This window comes from Lynx rufus, unplaced genomic scaffold, assembly GCF_022079265.1.
Source record: "Lynx rufus isolate CCGP_SWC_20201006 ecotype Redwood Valley unplaced genomic scaffold, mLynRuf1.p SCAF_18, whole genome shotgun sequence".
In the NCBI taxonomy this organism is placed as follows: Eukaryota; Metazoa; Chordata; class Mammalia; order Carnivora; family Felidae; genus Lynx; species Lynx rufus.
Window position 1 is genome coordinate 22448543 of NW_025814832.1, and position 15214 is coordinate 22463756.

General features: G+C 58.5%; 2 protein-coding genes across 2 annotated transcripts in view; one reads left to right on the forward strand and one right to left on the reverse strand.

The window, feature by feature from the left end:
- Positions 1–15214, reverse strand: part of ACSF2 (acyl-CoA synthetase family member 2) — a 34873-nt gene that overhangs the window by 2157 nt on the left and 17502 nt on the right. Inside the window, exons 2-12 of the mRNA XM_047081042.1 lie at positions 10904–11099; positions 10402–10530; positions 10087–10140; positions 9615–9733; positions 9290–9455; positions 8624–8719; positions 8324–8481; positions 7940–8031; positions 7580–7656; positions 1131–1238; positions 120–271 (exon numbers count right to left, since the gene is read on the reverse strand). Coding sequence (XP_046936998.1) covers positions 120–271; positions 1131–1238; positions 7580–7656; positions 7940–8031; positions 8324–8481; positions 8624–8719; positions 9290–9455; positions 9615–9733; positions 10087–10140; positions 10402–10530; positions 10904–11099 — 1347 coding nt within the window. The remainder of the gene's footprint in view (positions 1–119; positions 272–1130; positions 1239–7579; positions 7657–7939; positions 8032–8323; positions 8482–8623; positions 8720–9289; positions 9456–9614; positions 9734–10086; positions 10141–10401; positions 10531–10903; positions 11100–15214) is intronic.
- CHAD (chondroadherin) lies at positions 3426–6629 on the forward strand. The gene is made up of 3 exons (XM_047081043.1): positions 3426–4199; positions 6050–6213; positions 6488–6629. Exons 1-3 carry the CDS (start codon positions 3426–3428, stop codon positions 6627–6629), a joined length of 1080 nt encoding a protein of 359 aa, XP_046936999.1.

Consider the following 15214-nt stretch of genomic DNA (forward strand, 5'->3'; position numbering starts at 1 on the left):
TCTTGACAAACAAGTTCTCTTTGTGTTAGTTTGATGTTTCCAGCTAAGACTCAGGCCCTACCCCCACCCCCCCCACCCCACCCCCCCAGCCTCTCCTCGGCCCCCAGCTGCCTCCTCACCCTGTGTGATACCACTTGTCCTGTCCAATCGCTTCCTCGGTCTTCTGGGGCTCGCCCCAGTAGCCCAGCATGACGCAGTACCCTCGGATGCACAGCTCCCCGGACGTGTTCAGCTCGGCCAGCGTCCCCGTCTTCATGTCCACAATCTGGGCCTGGGACCAGGCAACTTCAGGCTGGGGCCTCCTGCCCTCTCGCCTCAGGATGGGGGGGGGGGGGGCGCCTCGGGATGGGGGGAGGGGGGAGCTTCGCCTTTCCAGCCCCTGGCTCTGCCCAGCCCAATCAGTGAGAGCTGCTCTGGGTCAGCCTTCAAGGTGCAAGGGGCCCTCAAAGGGACAGGCTGCCTGGGAAACTAAGTGTTTATGCCAAGCAAAAAGACGGGCTCTGTAGAAGGCAGGGGCGGGGGGTATGGGAGAGAAAAAAACTGTGTAGGAAAAATCTCTGTGCTCTGGCTCCTCTTTGAGGCCATCCTGGCTGCCCCTGAAACAGACAGTGGGGCTTGGCAAAAACACACCTCAGACAGGAAGGGAGGCTGCGGGAGTTCAGCTGGCGGCTGCTCAAGGCCACTGTTCCAGCTCTTTCCTCTCAGGCCTTAGCCTCAGGCTCAGAAAAAGCCCTAGGCCAGACCTGGGGAGGACCCTGCTGCTGGGGGCTCGGGGTGCTCTTGGCACCTTGAGTGAGCTGTGTGGCTGTCTGATAGAAAGAAATGGGGGTGCCCGGGTGGCTCAGTCAGTTAAGCGTCCGACTTCAGCTCAGGTCATGATCTCACAGCTCGTGCGTTCGAGCCCCGTGTCAGGCTCTATGCTGACAGCTCAGAGCCCGGAGCCTGCTTCGGATTCTGTGTCTCCCTCCTTCTCTGCCCCTCCCCTGCTCACGCTCTGTCTCCCTCTCTCAAAAATAAAGATGAAAAAAAAATTAAGAAAAGAAAAGAAAGAAAGCAATAAATGTCCCCAAGGAATGCACCCCAGTGGAGTGATAGGAGGTGGGGTCCAAAGGTCTCCGTCTGGGGCTAACCTCTGTGTGAGGCATAATTCTGCCCACACTTTCTGCCTTCTGTTCCACAGTGTCCTCGGCGAAGTTCATGAAGGTCACGGGACTGTTCTCTGTTGTTCCGTAAGCCACCTAGAGGGTTGGGGGAAGGCGTTTGGAGGGAGCACTGGAGATGCAGTGTGAAGGGTGAGCTACCCTGGGGGAATGTGAAGGAACCCAGGAGAAAGTGGAGGGCAGTGGGGTGATGGGAAAAGAGGCACCCCGGCAGAGGGGACTAGCTCAACTAGCAGGGGCCCCAGGTCTGAAATAAAATTGAGATCAAGGAACATTCTTTTCTAGCCAGGGCTCTCTGTTTCTTGCTTCCTGGAGCGGCCATGTGCCTGAGCCCATGGTTCCCTGCGTTCCCGACGCCCCAGCCTTCTCTCCTTCCTCCCCAGGCTGTCTCAGCACCCTCTCCCTGATTTCAGGCCGCAACATCCCCTCTCCCTCCCTTCCCCATAAACTTGATGAGAAAGCCAGCCTGCAGTGGCCCAGCTGGAAACTGCACAGACACAACCCACCCACCCGCCTGAAACCCCGAGATCAATGCCTGGCCTTGTGGTGGGTGACCCCGAAGCTTTGGAGAGTTTCCTGTAAATGTATTTCCATCACAATTAAAATATAGCCAGAGCAGGGTTTAAAAGCCAGTCACACACACACACACACCCCCCCCCACTCCCACCCAACACTTCCAGTGGTTGGAACATCCTGAGCAACAGAAAACCAGAAGCCAACCTTGGAGGAACCTAAATACCATCAGGGAATGTTCTGAGCCAACTATGACCCCCGTCTAAGGCAACGGGTGAAAGGGGCTTAGGAGAGGGGCTAGGTACCCTGTAATCTAGACTCCTGATCAACACAGACAACAGACCTTTGTCCATCCTCCACCCCACCCCCACCCCACTCCCCACTTCCTCTGTGGTAGCTGGCACACCGCTGGGGCCCCTCCCCTCCCCCTCTCAAACCCAGACAACAGCCTCTACCAGGCAGCCCAGGGCTCCTACCCTGCCTACCTACCCTCCCCTTTCCGCAGGAATCCGGACACCATGGCTGGCAAATGGACACACAGAGACCTGGTCAGCTGGGGGACGGCTGCCCACAGGACCTAAGCTGTCCAGAGCTGATCGCTGGTAGCCAGGACCTGACCCCCCTCCCCCCCCCCACCTCGCCATAGTCCTGGGGCCACTGCCCAGGTGTGGCCTCTGCCAAGTACACCTTGGCGCCACTCTGGCCGCCACCCTGAGAGACCCCTCAGGGGCAGGTCCTGACCGCTGGCGGTGGGGATGAGGAGATGGAGATATTTTAGGGAAATGAAGGAGGGGGTCGGGGAGAGATGGTGTGACTGTGCTGGTTCAGTTGTCCCCGCTCCGCGTCTGTGGTCTTCAGGTGTGTCTGCGAGTTCTACGGGTCACCACCCCCCCCCTCCCGCCCCCCCCCGCCCCTGTTCCCACATTTCTGGTTAGCCTTCAGCAGTGGAAAAACGGGATGGGAGTGCAGGGGACAGAAACTCAAGCCCGGGGCTGGGCGAGAGGGGCCAGAGACCACACCCCAAGGGTGGGGAAGGAGCGCCCGTCGCCTTGGGGTTGGCCGGCCAGAAGGGGGAGCCCGACGCCAGCGCGGCTCGCACGCTCGGCCGGCGCCGCACAAGAGTGCTATTAAAGCGCCGCCGGCCGGCCGACCGACCGCGGCGAGACTCGCGTCCGGCTGTCCGGCCCCGCTTCCTCCCTCCCCGGGGCCAGGGCTCCGCGCCGAGCGTGTATTGGGGGGGGGGGGGGGGGCGGCGGCTTTCAGGAGCAAACTTGAGCAAACAAATACGTTCGGGAACGCCTCCGCTCTCCGGTGTGAACTTGGGGCTCTGGATGCACTCGTATCCCCCAACACCCCCCCCCAAAGGATGGGGAAAGGAGATGCGGGGCGGGGGGGGGGGTGTGTGGCGGGAAGGGTCGGGAGAGAAGCAGGATCTGAGAGAGCAGGGAGAAAGGGGCCAGGGGCGAGGACGAGGCTCTGGGGTCACGGTCCCAGCCCCCCCCCCCCCACCTCGCACGGTCGCCAGCTGGGGGCAGGGCCCCGCCCCTCCCCGTCGAGGGCGGGGGCGCATCCCTGGGCGGGAGGGAGTTAAGCCCGGTGGCCTGGGTGCTCCACGTAGAAGCTGGCTCCGGCTGCAGGCTGCGGTCAGGGCCACCGTATAAATAGGGCGGGAGACCGGAGTGCCCAGGACTTGCCGCTGCCCGCGCCCCGCCGCCGCTGCCCCCCGGCCCCCCGGCCCCCCGGCGTCCGGCCATGGCCCGTCCGTTGCTCTTGCTCAGCCTCGGCCTCCTGGCCGGCCTGCTGCCGGCGCTGGCCGCCTGCCCCCAGAACTGCCATTGCCACGGAGACCTGCAGCACGTCATCTGTGACAAGGTGGGGCTGCAGAAGATCCCCAAGGTGTCAGAGAAGACCAAGCTGCTCAACCTACAACGCAACAACTTCCCGGTGCTGGCCGCCAACTCGTTCCGGGCCATGCCCAACCTCGTGTCGCTGCACCTGCAGCACTGCCAGATCCGCGAGGTGGCCGCCGGCGCCTTCCGAGGCCTCAAGCAGCTCATCTACCTGTACCTGTCCCACAACGACATCCGTGTGCTGCGCGCCGGCGCCTTCGACGACCTGACGGAGCTCACCTACCTCTACCTGGACCACAACAAGGTGACCGAGCTGCCCCGGGGGCTGCTCTCCCCGCTGGTCAACCTCTTCATCCTGCAGCTCAACAACAACAAGATCCGCGAGCTGCGCGCTGGCGCCTTCCAGGGCGCCAAGGACCTGCGCTGGCTCTACCTGTCGGAAAATGCGCTCACTTCGCTGCAGCCCGGCGCTCTGGACGACGTGGAGAACCTCGCCAAGTTCTACCTGGACAGGAACCAGCTGTCCGGCTACCCCTCAGCCGCCCTCAGCAAGCTGCGGGTGGTGGAGGAGCTGAAGCTGTCCCACAACCCCCTGAAAAGCATTCCCGACAATGCCTTCCAGTCTTTCGGCAGATACCTGGAGACCCTCTGGCTGGACAACACCAACCTGGAGAAGGTAAGCTGCCAGCTGCGGAGCTCTGCCCGGGCTCCTTTTCTGCCTCGAGGCCCAGGGATCCAGGGCCACAGCCGGGCACCGTCCCTTCTCCCCTAAAATTGCTTCTGTCTCTCTGGCTGTCTCCAAGGTGAGGAGCTTTGCCACCTCCGTCCCTCATCTTGTCACATCCTCACCCCTGTCCCTAGTCTCAGCCACCGCCCTCCTAGGATTCCTACTTACGGACAGAGTTGGGGCTGCCCTGGCCCCTCGGTTGGCCCCTGGGAGGCACATCCAGTGCTCCCCAACCCCCTGCTGTGGGCAGGAGCCACCTCTTCCTGTCGGGCCCTTCCATCCCTCCTCTGCTGTTTTTTTCCTGTCTCCAGCAGGCCTACCACCCCATAAAGGAAGGTTTGTTTATTGAGAAGGTTTCCAGAGGAGCTGGGCAAATCAGGCCCACAAAGAGACCCTGTTCTTGGTGGGGGGGGGGGGGCAGGGGGAGTGCATGTGTGCAAAAGTGGGGTGGGGGGCTGGGGGGGGTGAAGGGAAAGCAAGTAGCTGAGGAAGAAGACCTCCTCCATGCCCCCCAGAGGCCCTGGCGAATGTTCCCCTCCCCACCCCGCCCCACCTCCCAGTTCACACACAGACACACTCCGCTGCGTTCTCAGGTTCATTTCAACAGAGGGGGCCCAGGAACTAGGGGTTTCCCCAGGTCGCAGGGATGGCCCCATGCGCTCTGCCAAGGGACAAAGGCAAGAGCCCCATGACACTGTCAGCCTTTGGCACAGGACTCCGGGTGTCTCCATACAGGGAAGACTGGCTGGGCCGCACTGTCCCCCAGACCACTGACTGCCCTTTGCCCACCGCAGTCACCAGACCCGTCTCCTGGCTGCATCCTTGCTCAGCCCGTCCTCCCCTGTGATACCCAGGTGGGGTTGCCTTGGGTGGCGGTGGAATCTCTCCGTGGGACTGGAAAATCACTCTGGTACAGGGGCTTCGGCCAGGAGGTTTGGGCGAGGACCAAGGCAAGGTGTAGAAGACCGTCATCAGAACAGTCTGGTTACCAGGGAACTTCGCACCCCTCCCTGAGCCACAGAGATGAGGGCAGAATCATACCTGGATGGCAGCCAACTTTGTCTGGGTGGATGCGGCCCGCCCTTCTTCAGCCCCGGCCCCTGCAGACATGAAGTCGGATTTCCCTGTGGGCCACCGGTGCCAGAGTGGCCTTTTAGTGGGTCGCAGAGCAGGGCAGTAGGGGCTGATCTGGGGCGGGGGGGGGGGGGGGGAGGGGGCGGTGCGGCCAGGCAGGACTGTGATGCCTGGGCCAAGATGCGGGCACCAATAGAATGTTTCCTCTGGAGCCGTCCAGCCTGGCCAAAGGCTCCACCAAGGAGGCTCCACAAATAGCATCTGGCAAGCAGTGAGGGAGCAGTGAGGACAGAGCTGGGGGAAGTCCCAGGACCCTGGGGCTGCGGGGAGCCTGGGCCCACTGCCCATCCCACCAAACACTGACCAGCTTCACCGTGTGCCAACGCAGGCCGCTGGAGCCAAACTCTGGCTGCCTCCCCAGGCCCAGTGTTTGTGCAGGGAGTGTGATGCCAGGGGAAGAGGAGCTGGGTGTGGTCCTGCAGCTACTGTTTACTCTCTAGTGTGACCCTGGGCAAGAGACTTGCCCTCCCCCCCCCACCCAGCACGCCCAAACCCGCCCCCCCATCTGCATTTTGGAAATAACACCACCTATCTCAATCGGTGGCTGTATGGCTTAGGTCATCTGAGACAATTTAGCCTCAGGAGCCACCGTCGTGGGACCTTAGAGCTGGGAGAGGCTGGACACCGGGGCTGGGGTCCTCACTCACGTCCACCTCACTCCCCAGTTCTCGGACGGTGCTTTCCTGGGTGTGACCACGCTGAAACACATCCACCTGGAGAACAACCGCCTGAACCAGCTGCCCTCCAACTTCCCCTTTGACAGCCTAGAGACCCTCACCCTCACCAACAACCCCTGGAAGTGCACCTGCCAGCTCCGGGGTCTTCGGAGGTGAGAACACCCCCATGCTACCCGCTGTGACCTGCCCTCATGGGATGGAGTGGAGGCACACTGGCCCTGCAGTACGACGTCTGGGGCACATGTCCTAGATCTGCTGCCTAACAGGTGTGGGCCCTAGGAGTTTGTAAAATGAAGATGACAGTTCCAGGCTATCCTAGAGATAAGTTGATCTTGGCCCCCTGGCTCATTGTCCCCTCCCCCCGCGCCCCCCCCCCCCGCCCCCTGCCTTCTCTCCCCCAATCCCAGCGATTCTCTGTCTCTCTAGGTGGCTCGAAGCCAAGGCTTCCCGCCCTGATGCCACTTGTGCCTCACCCGCCAAGTTCAAAGGCCAGCATATCCGTGACACCGATGCCTTCCGCGGCTGCAAGTTCCCCACTAAGAGGTCCAAGAAAGCCGGCCGCCATTGAACAGGTGGGGCACGGGTGGGCAGCTCCCCTATTCCCCTCTCCGGAGATTCTAGCAAGTGAGGAGGGGGTCCCAGGATTACTCTGTGCCCACAGAGGGGCATGCATACTCTCCATTTGTGCAGGGAGGGGAGGGGAGGACTGGGGCTCCCCTCTAAGGGGGAAAATGATGCTGCCTGGGACTCCCACCATTCTCTGCAAGCCTTGTCAAGGCTATCGGGCTTCTGACGCTGAACCTTGCCTCACTGCAGGTCCTGACTCAGCCGGTCCTGGTGACCGGCCTCTGCCTCCAGCTGGAGAAACTACTGACCTTCCCATCTCTGACCCCCACCTCTCCCCACAGCCTCTGCTGATGCACAGAGCTGTTCACACCTAGACACGTCCTGGCAGGGGGACTCGGGCACTCCAGCACGAACCCAGCTCCCCCTGACGGTGAGAGCTCCATCACGCCTGGCCCCACCACCACGGCTCCTCTCAGAGAAGCTATTGCCAAGACCCCAAGTCCTTCAGAACCAGAACCCGAATCCTCCTTCCCTTTGCTCCCCTGGCCTTGCCCTTTGGAAACGAATACCACATCTTTGCCCTTCTCCTTTCGTCCAGAAAGGGTCTTGAGCCCATACCCCAACTCCGCCAGCCCCCTGCCTGCCAGGACACTCTAGCGGGATACTGGTGCTTTGCCGCATTACCCTCCCATGCTGCCCTTCTCTTCCAGATTTCCATAAATATAAATTTATGTATGGGTAATATTTACTCCCCTGTCACCTGTTTCTATGACTCGCCAGCTGCTGATGAGGTCAGACTGCACTTTCTCACATCTGCTTTCTGGAAGGAGGGCCAACCAAGAGGGTCTTCCTTGGAGATCTGGCCCGAGCTCATCCCTACAGACACCAGTCTGTTCCCACCCCGGGCCTGGCGTGCCCCCTGCCTGCAGCCCCAGCCCAGCTGCCACTCACCACCAGCTCCTTCATGTTTAGCTTGTCGATGATGGCTCGGATCAGCTCTGGGGGTGCGGGGGACCCAGCAATCACACCTGAATCAGAGAGAAGACTGACACAGCTCCCTGCTTCTCCAGGCCCTGTGGACCCCCTTCACCTACAGCTCCTTCTAGAGCAGAACATTCCCCTCTTGCCCTTGACCCTGGACTTGTTCCTATACCTGGCCCTTGGCCTTGGGCTGGTGTTCAAGGACACTGGGGATTTGCCTCCCTCCCACCCGCTTTTCTGCAATGTCTTGTTGCCTCCTAAATAAGAGATTGGGCGCATATCCAGCTCATCAGGTCAGTCCTGGCTCGGCTACCCTTGGCCCTACCCCACCTCCACACATGGACGAGATGTCGTAACTGGAGAAGTCTGGCTGGTTCAGAATGTCCACGAACATTGTGGGGGTTCCGTACAGGATGGTGCCTCTGTATAAGGTGGGGGGAGTCTCAGAATCAGGCTTGGAAGTGGAAGGGAGCTCCCTCTTCTTACCCACCCCACCCTGAACCCCCCCAGGAAGGGCCAAGGCTGTATATGTGGGAAACAGGAAGGAGAAGCTCTTTGGAGGCAGGAACTCGTCCTCCCCTGGGAGTCCCCCACTACCCCTGTCTCCATTTCTCTGGGCTGAAGCGGGGACACATCTCAGAAAGGGATCAGAGCCCCAGAGTGAGGAATCGGAGGATCTCATCGGCCCCTGGGGGGCTACCCACTGATGCCCACCTCTCTTTGCTGATGGCCTCCAGCGCCTTCTTGCCATCAAAGGTCGGACAGGGTAGGATGAGGGTAGCACCATACATTAGGCTCACCATCGTGCCCCCCACAGAACCCAGGCAGTGGTACAGGGGGCTGGGCAGGATGATCCGTAAGTCCTCTGACGTCTGGAAATGGAGGCAGGAAGCTGGTTCTACCCTGGAGCCAGAAGTGCCCCCCCCCCAACCCCCACCCCCAGCCAGTTCCACTAGCCAGCAGGGGGAGCCCAGCAACCCCCACCCCCTGCAGGGCCTGGGCTAGCCCCCTCACCTTTAGGTGCAGCCTCAGCCGATCCCCTATCATGTTGGAGTTGTTGACAATGTTGTAGTGGGAGAGTGTGGCCCCCTTGGGGCTGCCTGTCGTCCCCTGATAAGACAAGCAGGTGACGCTTGGCTGCTGCTCCCCATGTCCTTCCCACCCTGGGCCACCATATGGGAGAGCGCCGGACCGGGAGTCAGGAGACCGGGACCAGTGTCCCTGATCCATTCATTCATTGAACGTGTGTTCACAAAGGTCTACCATGTGCCCGCATGGTGCCGGGTGTGAGGATCCAGAAATGTGGAAGATAAGGTCTCTGTTCTTATGCCCCTCATCAAGTGGCTCAGAGAACTCTGTGGCCCAGCGGCGGATTCCCTCTCTGGGCCTCAGTTTCCTCATCTACTAAATGAGGAGGCACATCGGTCAGCTCTGGCCTGACGTGGCCCAGTGCACCTGCCTCCGTGCTGAGGAAGAGTGGGCCGGGGGGGAGGGGGCAGGTGACAAGGACGCCAGTTGGCGATGTTTCCCGGGGCCGAGAGGACAGCTAGGGCCGGCCCCAGAAGAGTGTCCGCGCCCTGGGCCTCTTCTGTCATCTCCTCATTCTTGGGCAAGGGTCACAGGGGCGGGCAGGGGTTAGCAGGCCAGCCGGGGCTTGGGGCCTGGAGACCGCTGCCCTACCGAGGTGAACTGGATGTTGATGGGGTCGTGGCAGGACAGGAACTGCTGGGTGTACCGCAGCCGGGCCAGATGCTGCTCTGTGCTTCCAGCTGCCACCACCTCATCCAGGAGCAGGGTCCCCGGCAGAGGGTCGTCCACCGAGATGACTGTGGTCAGGTCTGGGAGCCTGCGGGGAGGGAGGGTAGTGAGAATCTGGGAGCCTGCGGGGAGGGAGGGCTGAGGGGAGGCCCAGGGAGACACCAGCCTCATCCCTGGGGGGTGGGAGGGGATCAGGGGGGCAGGGGGCCACACCACGCGCCCCCTTCCCAGTGTGGGAAAGCCCCACCTCTGACTCTTCAAGGCCCCCGGCTGGGCCTTCTCCAACTCTGGGCAGATCTGCTTCAGGATGTTGTAGTATTGCTGGGTCTTGAACTGCTTGGGGAATGTGACGGCTTTGCAGCCTACCTGTGGAGGGGGAGCCCCCCGCCCCCCTGGTCAGCAGGGAGCTCCAGGCGGGGGCTCCGGGCTAGTTCTCACTAACAGTGAGTCCTTCTCACACACACACGCCACCACCCCGACACACGCAGGTGCCACACACACGCCGGCTCACACGCATATTGCCTCCAACACACCTGTGCTGACCCCGGGACACACACGCCGGCCTTGGGTCTGACCGACCACCCTCTCCTCCCTCCCGCTACAGACCTGAGGACGGACAGACTCTGGGTGTCGCACACCTCTCTGACCGCCCCCGCCCCCCCCCATCATCCCCCTGGCTGGCTGGCTGGCCAGCCCCCTCCCCCAGGAGCGGGTTCTACCTTCTTGAGGGCATACTCCAACTCCATAGCCTGGTAGGCTGGGTTCACAGACACCTAGTGGAGACAGCGAGGGCATGTCAGTGAGTGTTTCGGCCAGACCCTGTCCCTCCCGCTGCCTCTCCACTCTCAGGAGGCACAGAAACACCATGCTGTCAGAGGCAGTGCCCTACCCGTCCAGGCCTCCTTGGGGGGCTTCGGAAGAAGGCACTACGCGGTCTGAAACCAGTCAGGCACCGGTTCGGTTTGGGGGCCAAGGAGCTGGGGGACTCCCCGTGAATTCTGCACCCCCTACATACCCAGTTGTTCCCCGCTCACCAGAATGATGCCTGCCTGAGCGGTGGCCAGCTGCATGAGCACCCACGCATAGGAGTTGGGTCCCCACATGCCCAGCCGGTCGCCCTTGCGGAGGCCGATACTCAGGAGTCCAGAAGCAGCTTTGTCCACCTGGTGTAAATAGAGCACAAGGGGTGAGACGTGGGCGAGCCGGAAGGGGCCCTGACTCCCACCTCAGCCCTTGGCCCGGGGTTGTCACCGGAACCACCTGGGAGCAAGGGACAGGCAGATTCCCAGGCCTCAGTGGGCCTAGATGGGGCCTGGGAATGTGCATTGTGAACAAGCAGCCCAGGAGTGAGTGATGCAGGTGACCTCGGGCCCCTTCTGCCTCAGCCCTGTCCCCTTCTCCTGCCATCCCTTGGGGTTCTCAGGCAGCCCCCTCACCCTGCCCCATAGCCAGGTGCTGCCCTGAGGGCTCCACCCAGCCAGTGCAGCCTGGGGGGCTAGCACCTGCTGACTTCGAGGGTTCAAGATCAGGACCCACCTCCTCCTTGAGCTGGGCAAAGGTCAGTCTGATGTTCTCCTGGGGGACGACCAAGGCCTCCCGGTCGGGGACCCTCTGTGCTATGGCTTCCAGGCACTGCCCCACAGTCTTGTTGATAAGACGCTGTCTTGTGAGGCCCTGGATGTAGCTGAGGCCTCCGATGGGCAGGGGGACGGTGCGATCTGCCCCTGCGGAGCTGTGGGGAGAGAGGCGATGGACTCCGCTGTGCCAGGCCAGGCCGCTCTGGCACCAGGGGCTGGCACACCCGGCCGGGAGGTAGGCTGCTCACAGTGTGCACAAGTGCCCGCCCCTGCCCCATCCCCAGGAACCACGACCCGATAGAAAGGCTCAGTTATTCTGCAACTCTAAAGCTGTACTCAAAAAAACTCTGAGCGCCTGGGTGGCTCGGTTAAATGTGGGAGTGTAACAGGTCTCAGACCCTGTTCCCATCAGAGAGGGTGTGGTGTGGGGCCTGAGGGCCAATGTTGGCCAATTCGGTGCTGCAGCTGCTATGCTAAAAGGACCACGTGTCCCTTTTGTTGATTGACTGCTTGGGTCTTGCAGGGGAGAGTCTGGGGCAAGAACAAGGTATGCAGGATAGAGGGGAGCCACACTGGATTTCCCCATAAATGGGAGAGGAAGTCGCTGCCACCTTGCAGGAGGGTGGGTCACGAGGCAGGCGGACTGGGAAGCTGAGGGGACCCGCTGCAGCTCTGTGGGGAGCAAGGGAGCACTAGGCTGGGATCGGGGGTCTGAGGGCTCCTCCCGAGTACGCTGCTGGCTGGGTGGGCAACCGACACAGTCACCTTTGGTGTCCCATGTCACCTCCATGGAGCATCTCTGCTTTCAGCTACTGGGACAGTTCCTTGGGATCCTGTCTGCTCAGGGACTTCAGTTCTCTCCCGTTCTGCAGCTGGACAGAGCTGGGAGGCATCTGTACCTTCTCAGAGGTCCTGGTGGGTAAAGCCCTTGTTGCCTTGGCTGTGACTTGAATAAAACACTCTATGCCAGCTTCTCTTCCTGTGTCTTTCTCCTGCCTCCTGCCTCCTAGCATTACAAACCACCTGCAGGCCTTGTTCTCAGGGGCAGCAGGAAAAGACGCAGGTTTTCCCCACCTAGGAGTAGTCTGAGGACTGGATCGGTGGTTATTCTCAAGTGAAAGGGGATACTATGTAAATGACCCAGTTAATCTTATCAAAGGGTTGTGGCCAGCCACGTAGGCCAGGTGGTTCCTGCAGGTGGGCAGAAAACAGCCCAGACAGCAGGGCTATAAAATCCTCTGAGGCCCCACACCCTACTATCCCTAGGTTGACCGACCTAAAATACTGTTGAGCGGGCTCCCAGTGGCCACTATGACACCCCTCAAAAGGGATTACACGCCCCAAATCCCTACGTCACAAGCAAGCAGCGGAGGGCATGCATTTTTGCCCACTGGGAAACAAGTATGCTTTCTTCCTTTGGGTTTGCCAAAAGTGATAGTTGCAAGAACAAGCATGTGGAGAACTTGCTTAAGAAGAAAACGAACACAGGGTTACTAAGGAGGAAGAGAGAGACAGAGACAGGAAGGCACAGTAACAAACTTCATCTTGAGGTTCTGAATCCCTAGGCCCGGCCACAGGTGATGTCTGCCTTCCTCTGGACTTTCCACTGTCAAAGGGCAATAAATTCCCTCTTTAAATTTAAGCCAGTTTCCGGAAGGGGGGCGGGTGGCGAATGCCAAATTCCATTTGCAACAAGGAGGAAGCTGGAGGACATCATGCTAAGTGAAATAAGCCACACTCAGAAAGACAAACATTGCCCGATCTCACTTATTCGTGGACTCCAATAAATCAGCAAACAAACCAAAATAAACTTAAGCCAGTCTGAGTTGCGTTTCTGTTGCTTATAACGGATACATCCTAATATACCTACAGTTTTCAGGTTCAGTGGATAACCAGTGCCCTTGAAGGCCTGGCAGGCAGCCTCCCACAGCCCAGCATAGGAATCAGGAGGCAGCCAAGAGAAAATCTCAGGCACTTTAAAGGTTTTGTTGTCAACAAAGCATAACAGGTTTCCTCTTATCCTCAAAGTTGACCACTGTCCTTGGTTCGGAACCCGGGTTTCTACTCATTCAACCATAGATTTCAGACCAGAGAGTGGCCTCCTGGAAATTCTAGTTGGCAGATCAACAGGTTGGTTTATGTGCAAAAAATTCCCCCCAAAACTAGGGCTCCTGGGTGGCTCAGCCGGTTAAGTGGCCGACTTCAGCTCAGGTCATGATCTCACGGTCTGTGAGTTCAAGCCCCGCGTCAGACTCAGTGCTGACAGCTCAGAGCTTGGAGCCTGCTTCAGATTCTGTGTCTCCCTCTCTCTCTGCCCCTCCCTCACTTGCACTCTGTCTCTCTCTCTCTCAAAAGTAAATCAACATTAAAAAATTAAAAAAAAAAAAAAACAAACCAGAAAAATCCATTTCAATTGTCACATATGTTATATCCTTTATCTTCACAGCAGTGCTGATAGGTACAAAGGCCCCCAATAGATCCTTGTCCTTAAGAAACCACCCTCGGGGAGTTTACTTGGCCATGGCCATGTGGAATAGAAACCACATTCCCAAGTTTCCCTTGCAGGTGGTCTGGCCCAAAGGTGAAGGTATGGATTTAAAGAGAGGTACTAGGTGCAACTTCCCTTAAAGGAAAGGGGCATCTTCCCTTTTCCTTTCCCACTGGCTGGAGTGCCATCTGCGACAGGAAGGGAATGGCAGAGACAAAGAGGCTGGAGCCTTGACGGGGGGTGTACTGTGCCGCCGAGCCTCCACAAGGTGGCTGTCACACAGGACGCAGAAAAAGAAACTCCCATCTCCTCAAAGCCACAGTGAGAGTGGGTTTCTCTGACATATGCTAAGCAAATCCTAAAACGTACAGGTGGGAAGCATGAACTGCCATCCTATAGGTAAAGAGAGTGAAATGCACAGAGCCCAAGTAGCTGAGTCTGCAGCGGGTAAGCCAGTGAAACTGCCCCCAGAACACACATCGGGGAGGAAGGAGTGGGTGGGCAATTCTGTTCTTTAGGCTTTGCATGTGTCCCCCCAGACTGTCTAATCTCCATTTTGTTTTTTTCCACCACTGTTTACTCATTGAACTCAGGAACCTGGGACCAGAGCAGGGCAGAACAGAGGTGGAAACAGGTGCTCCTCCAGAGGACTTAAGAATTCTAGAAACTCGTAAGAATGCAGTTTGCTCCTAAAGGTAAGAACCACCCATCCTTTCGAAACTCCAAGCGCAAACAATTGATTCTACTCTCCTCCTTCCTCGAACACACCCCAAGGGCCTTGGGCAAAAAGGGGCAGCCACTTCTTTTTCTTTTATTGTTTTTTCTTTAAGTAGGCTCCACACCCCAGCAGAGCCCAACCCAGGGCTTGAATTCACAAACCGGAGATCAAGACCTGAGCTGAGATCAGGAGTAGGACACTTAACTAACTGAACCCCCAGGCACTCCGTCTTTTTCTGTTCTTCTTCTTCTTTTTTTTAATGTTTATTTATTCTTGAGAGAGAGACAGAGCATGAGTGGGGAGGGCAGAGAGAGAGAGACAGACAGAATCTGAAGCAGGCTCCAGGCTCTGAGCCATCAGCAGAGAGCCTGATGCAGGGCTCAAACTCAAGAGCCATGAAATCATGACCTGAGCCGAAGTTGGACGCTTAACCGACTGAGCCACCCAGGCCCCCCTTTCTTTTTCTGTTCTTTTTTTTTTTTTTAATGTTTATTTATTTCTGAGAGAGAGAGAGAGACGGAACATGGGCAGGGGAGGGGCAAAGAAAGAGCGAGACACAGAATCCGAAGCAGGCTCCAGGCTCCGCGCTGTCAGCACAGAGCCCGACGCGGGGCTCGAACCCACAGACTGTGAGATCATGATCTGAGCCGAAGTCAGACGCTTAACCAACTGAGCCACCCAGACGCCTCTGTTATTAATATTTTTAACGTTTGGGTGGGAAGCTTAATGAGTCAGAGGAGGAGAGCCAGCAGTTCCTGTGGCTTCCAACTCAAAGAACTAAAGTCGAATGGTCTCCCCACCATCTGCAGTTATCCATGGCTAAGCAGGGGATCCCCCTTCTGACATATTGTCAGAAGGTCAGTAGTAGTGTCTCATATTTACATCCTTTTACATCATTTACATCATTTTACCATGTCTCATCATCACAAGAATGGTGAGTACAATACAGGGAGATATTTTGAGAGAGACCATCCACGTAATTTTTATTACAGTATATTGTTATAATTGTTCTTTTACTATTATTGTTGTTAATCTCATACATGCCTAACTTATAAATTAAACCT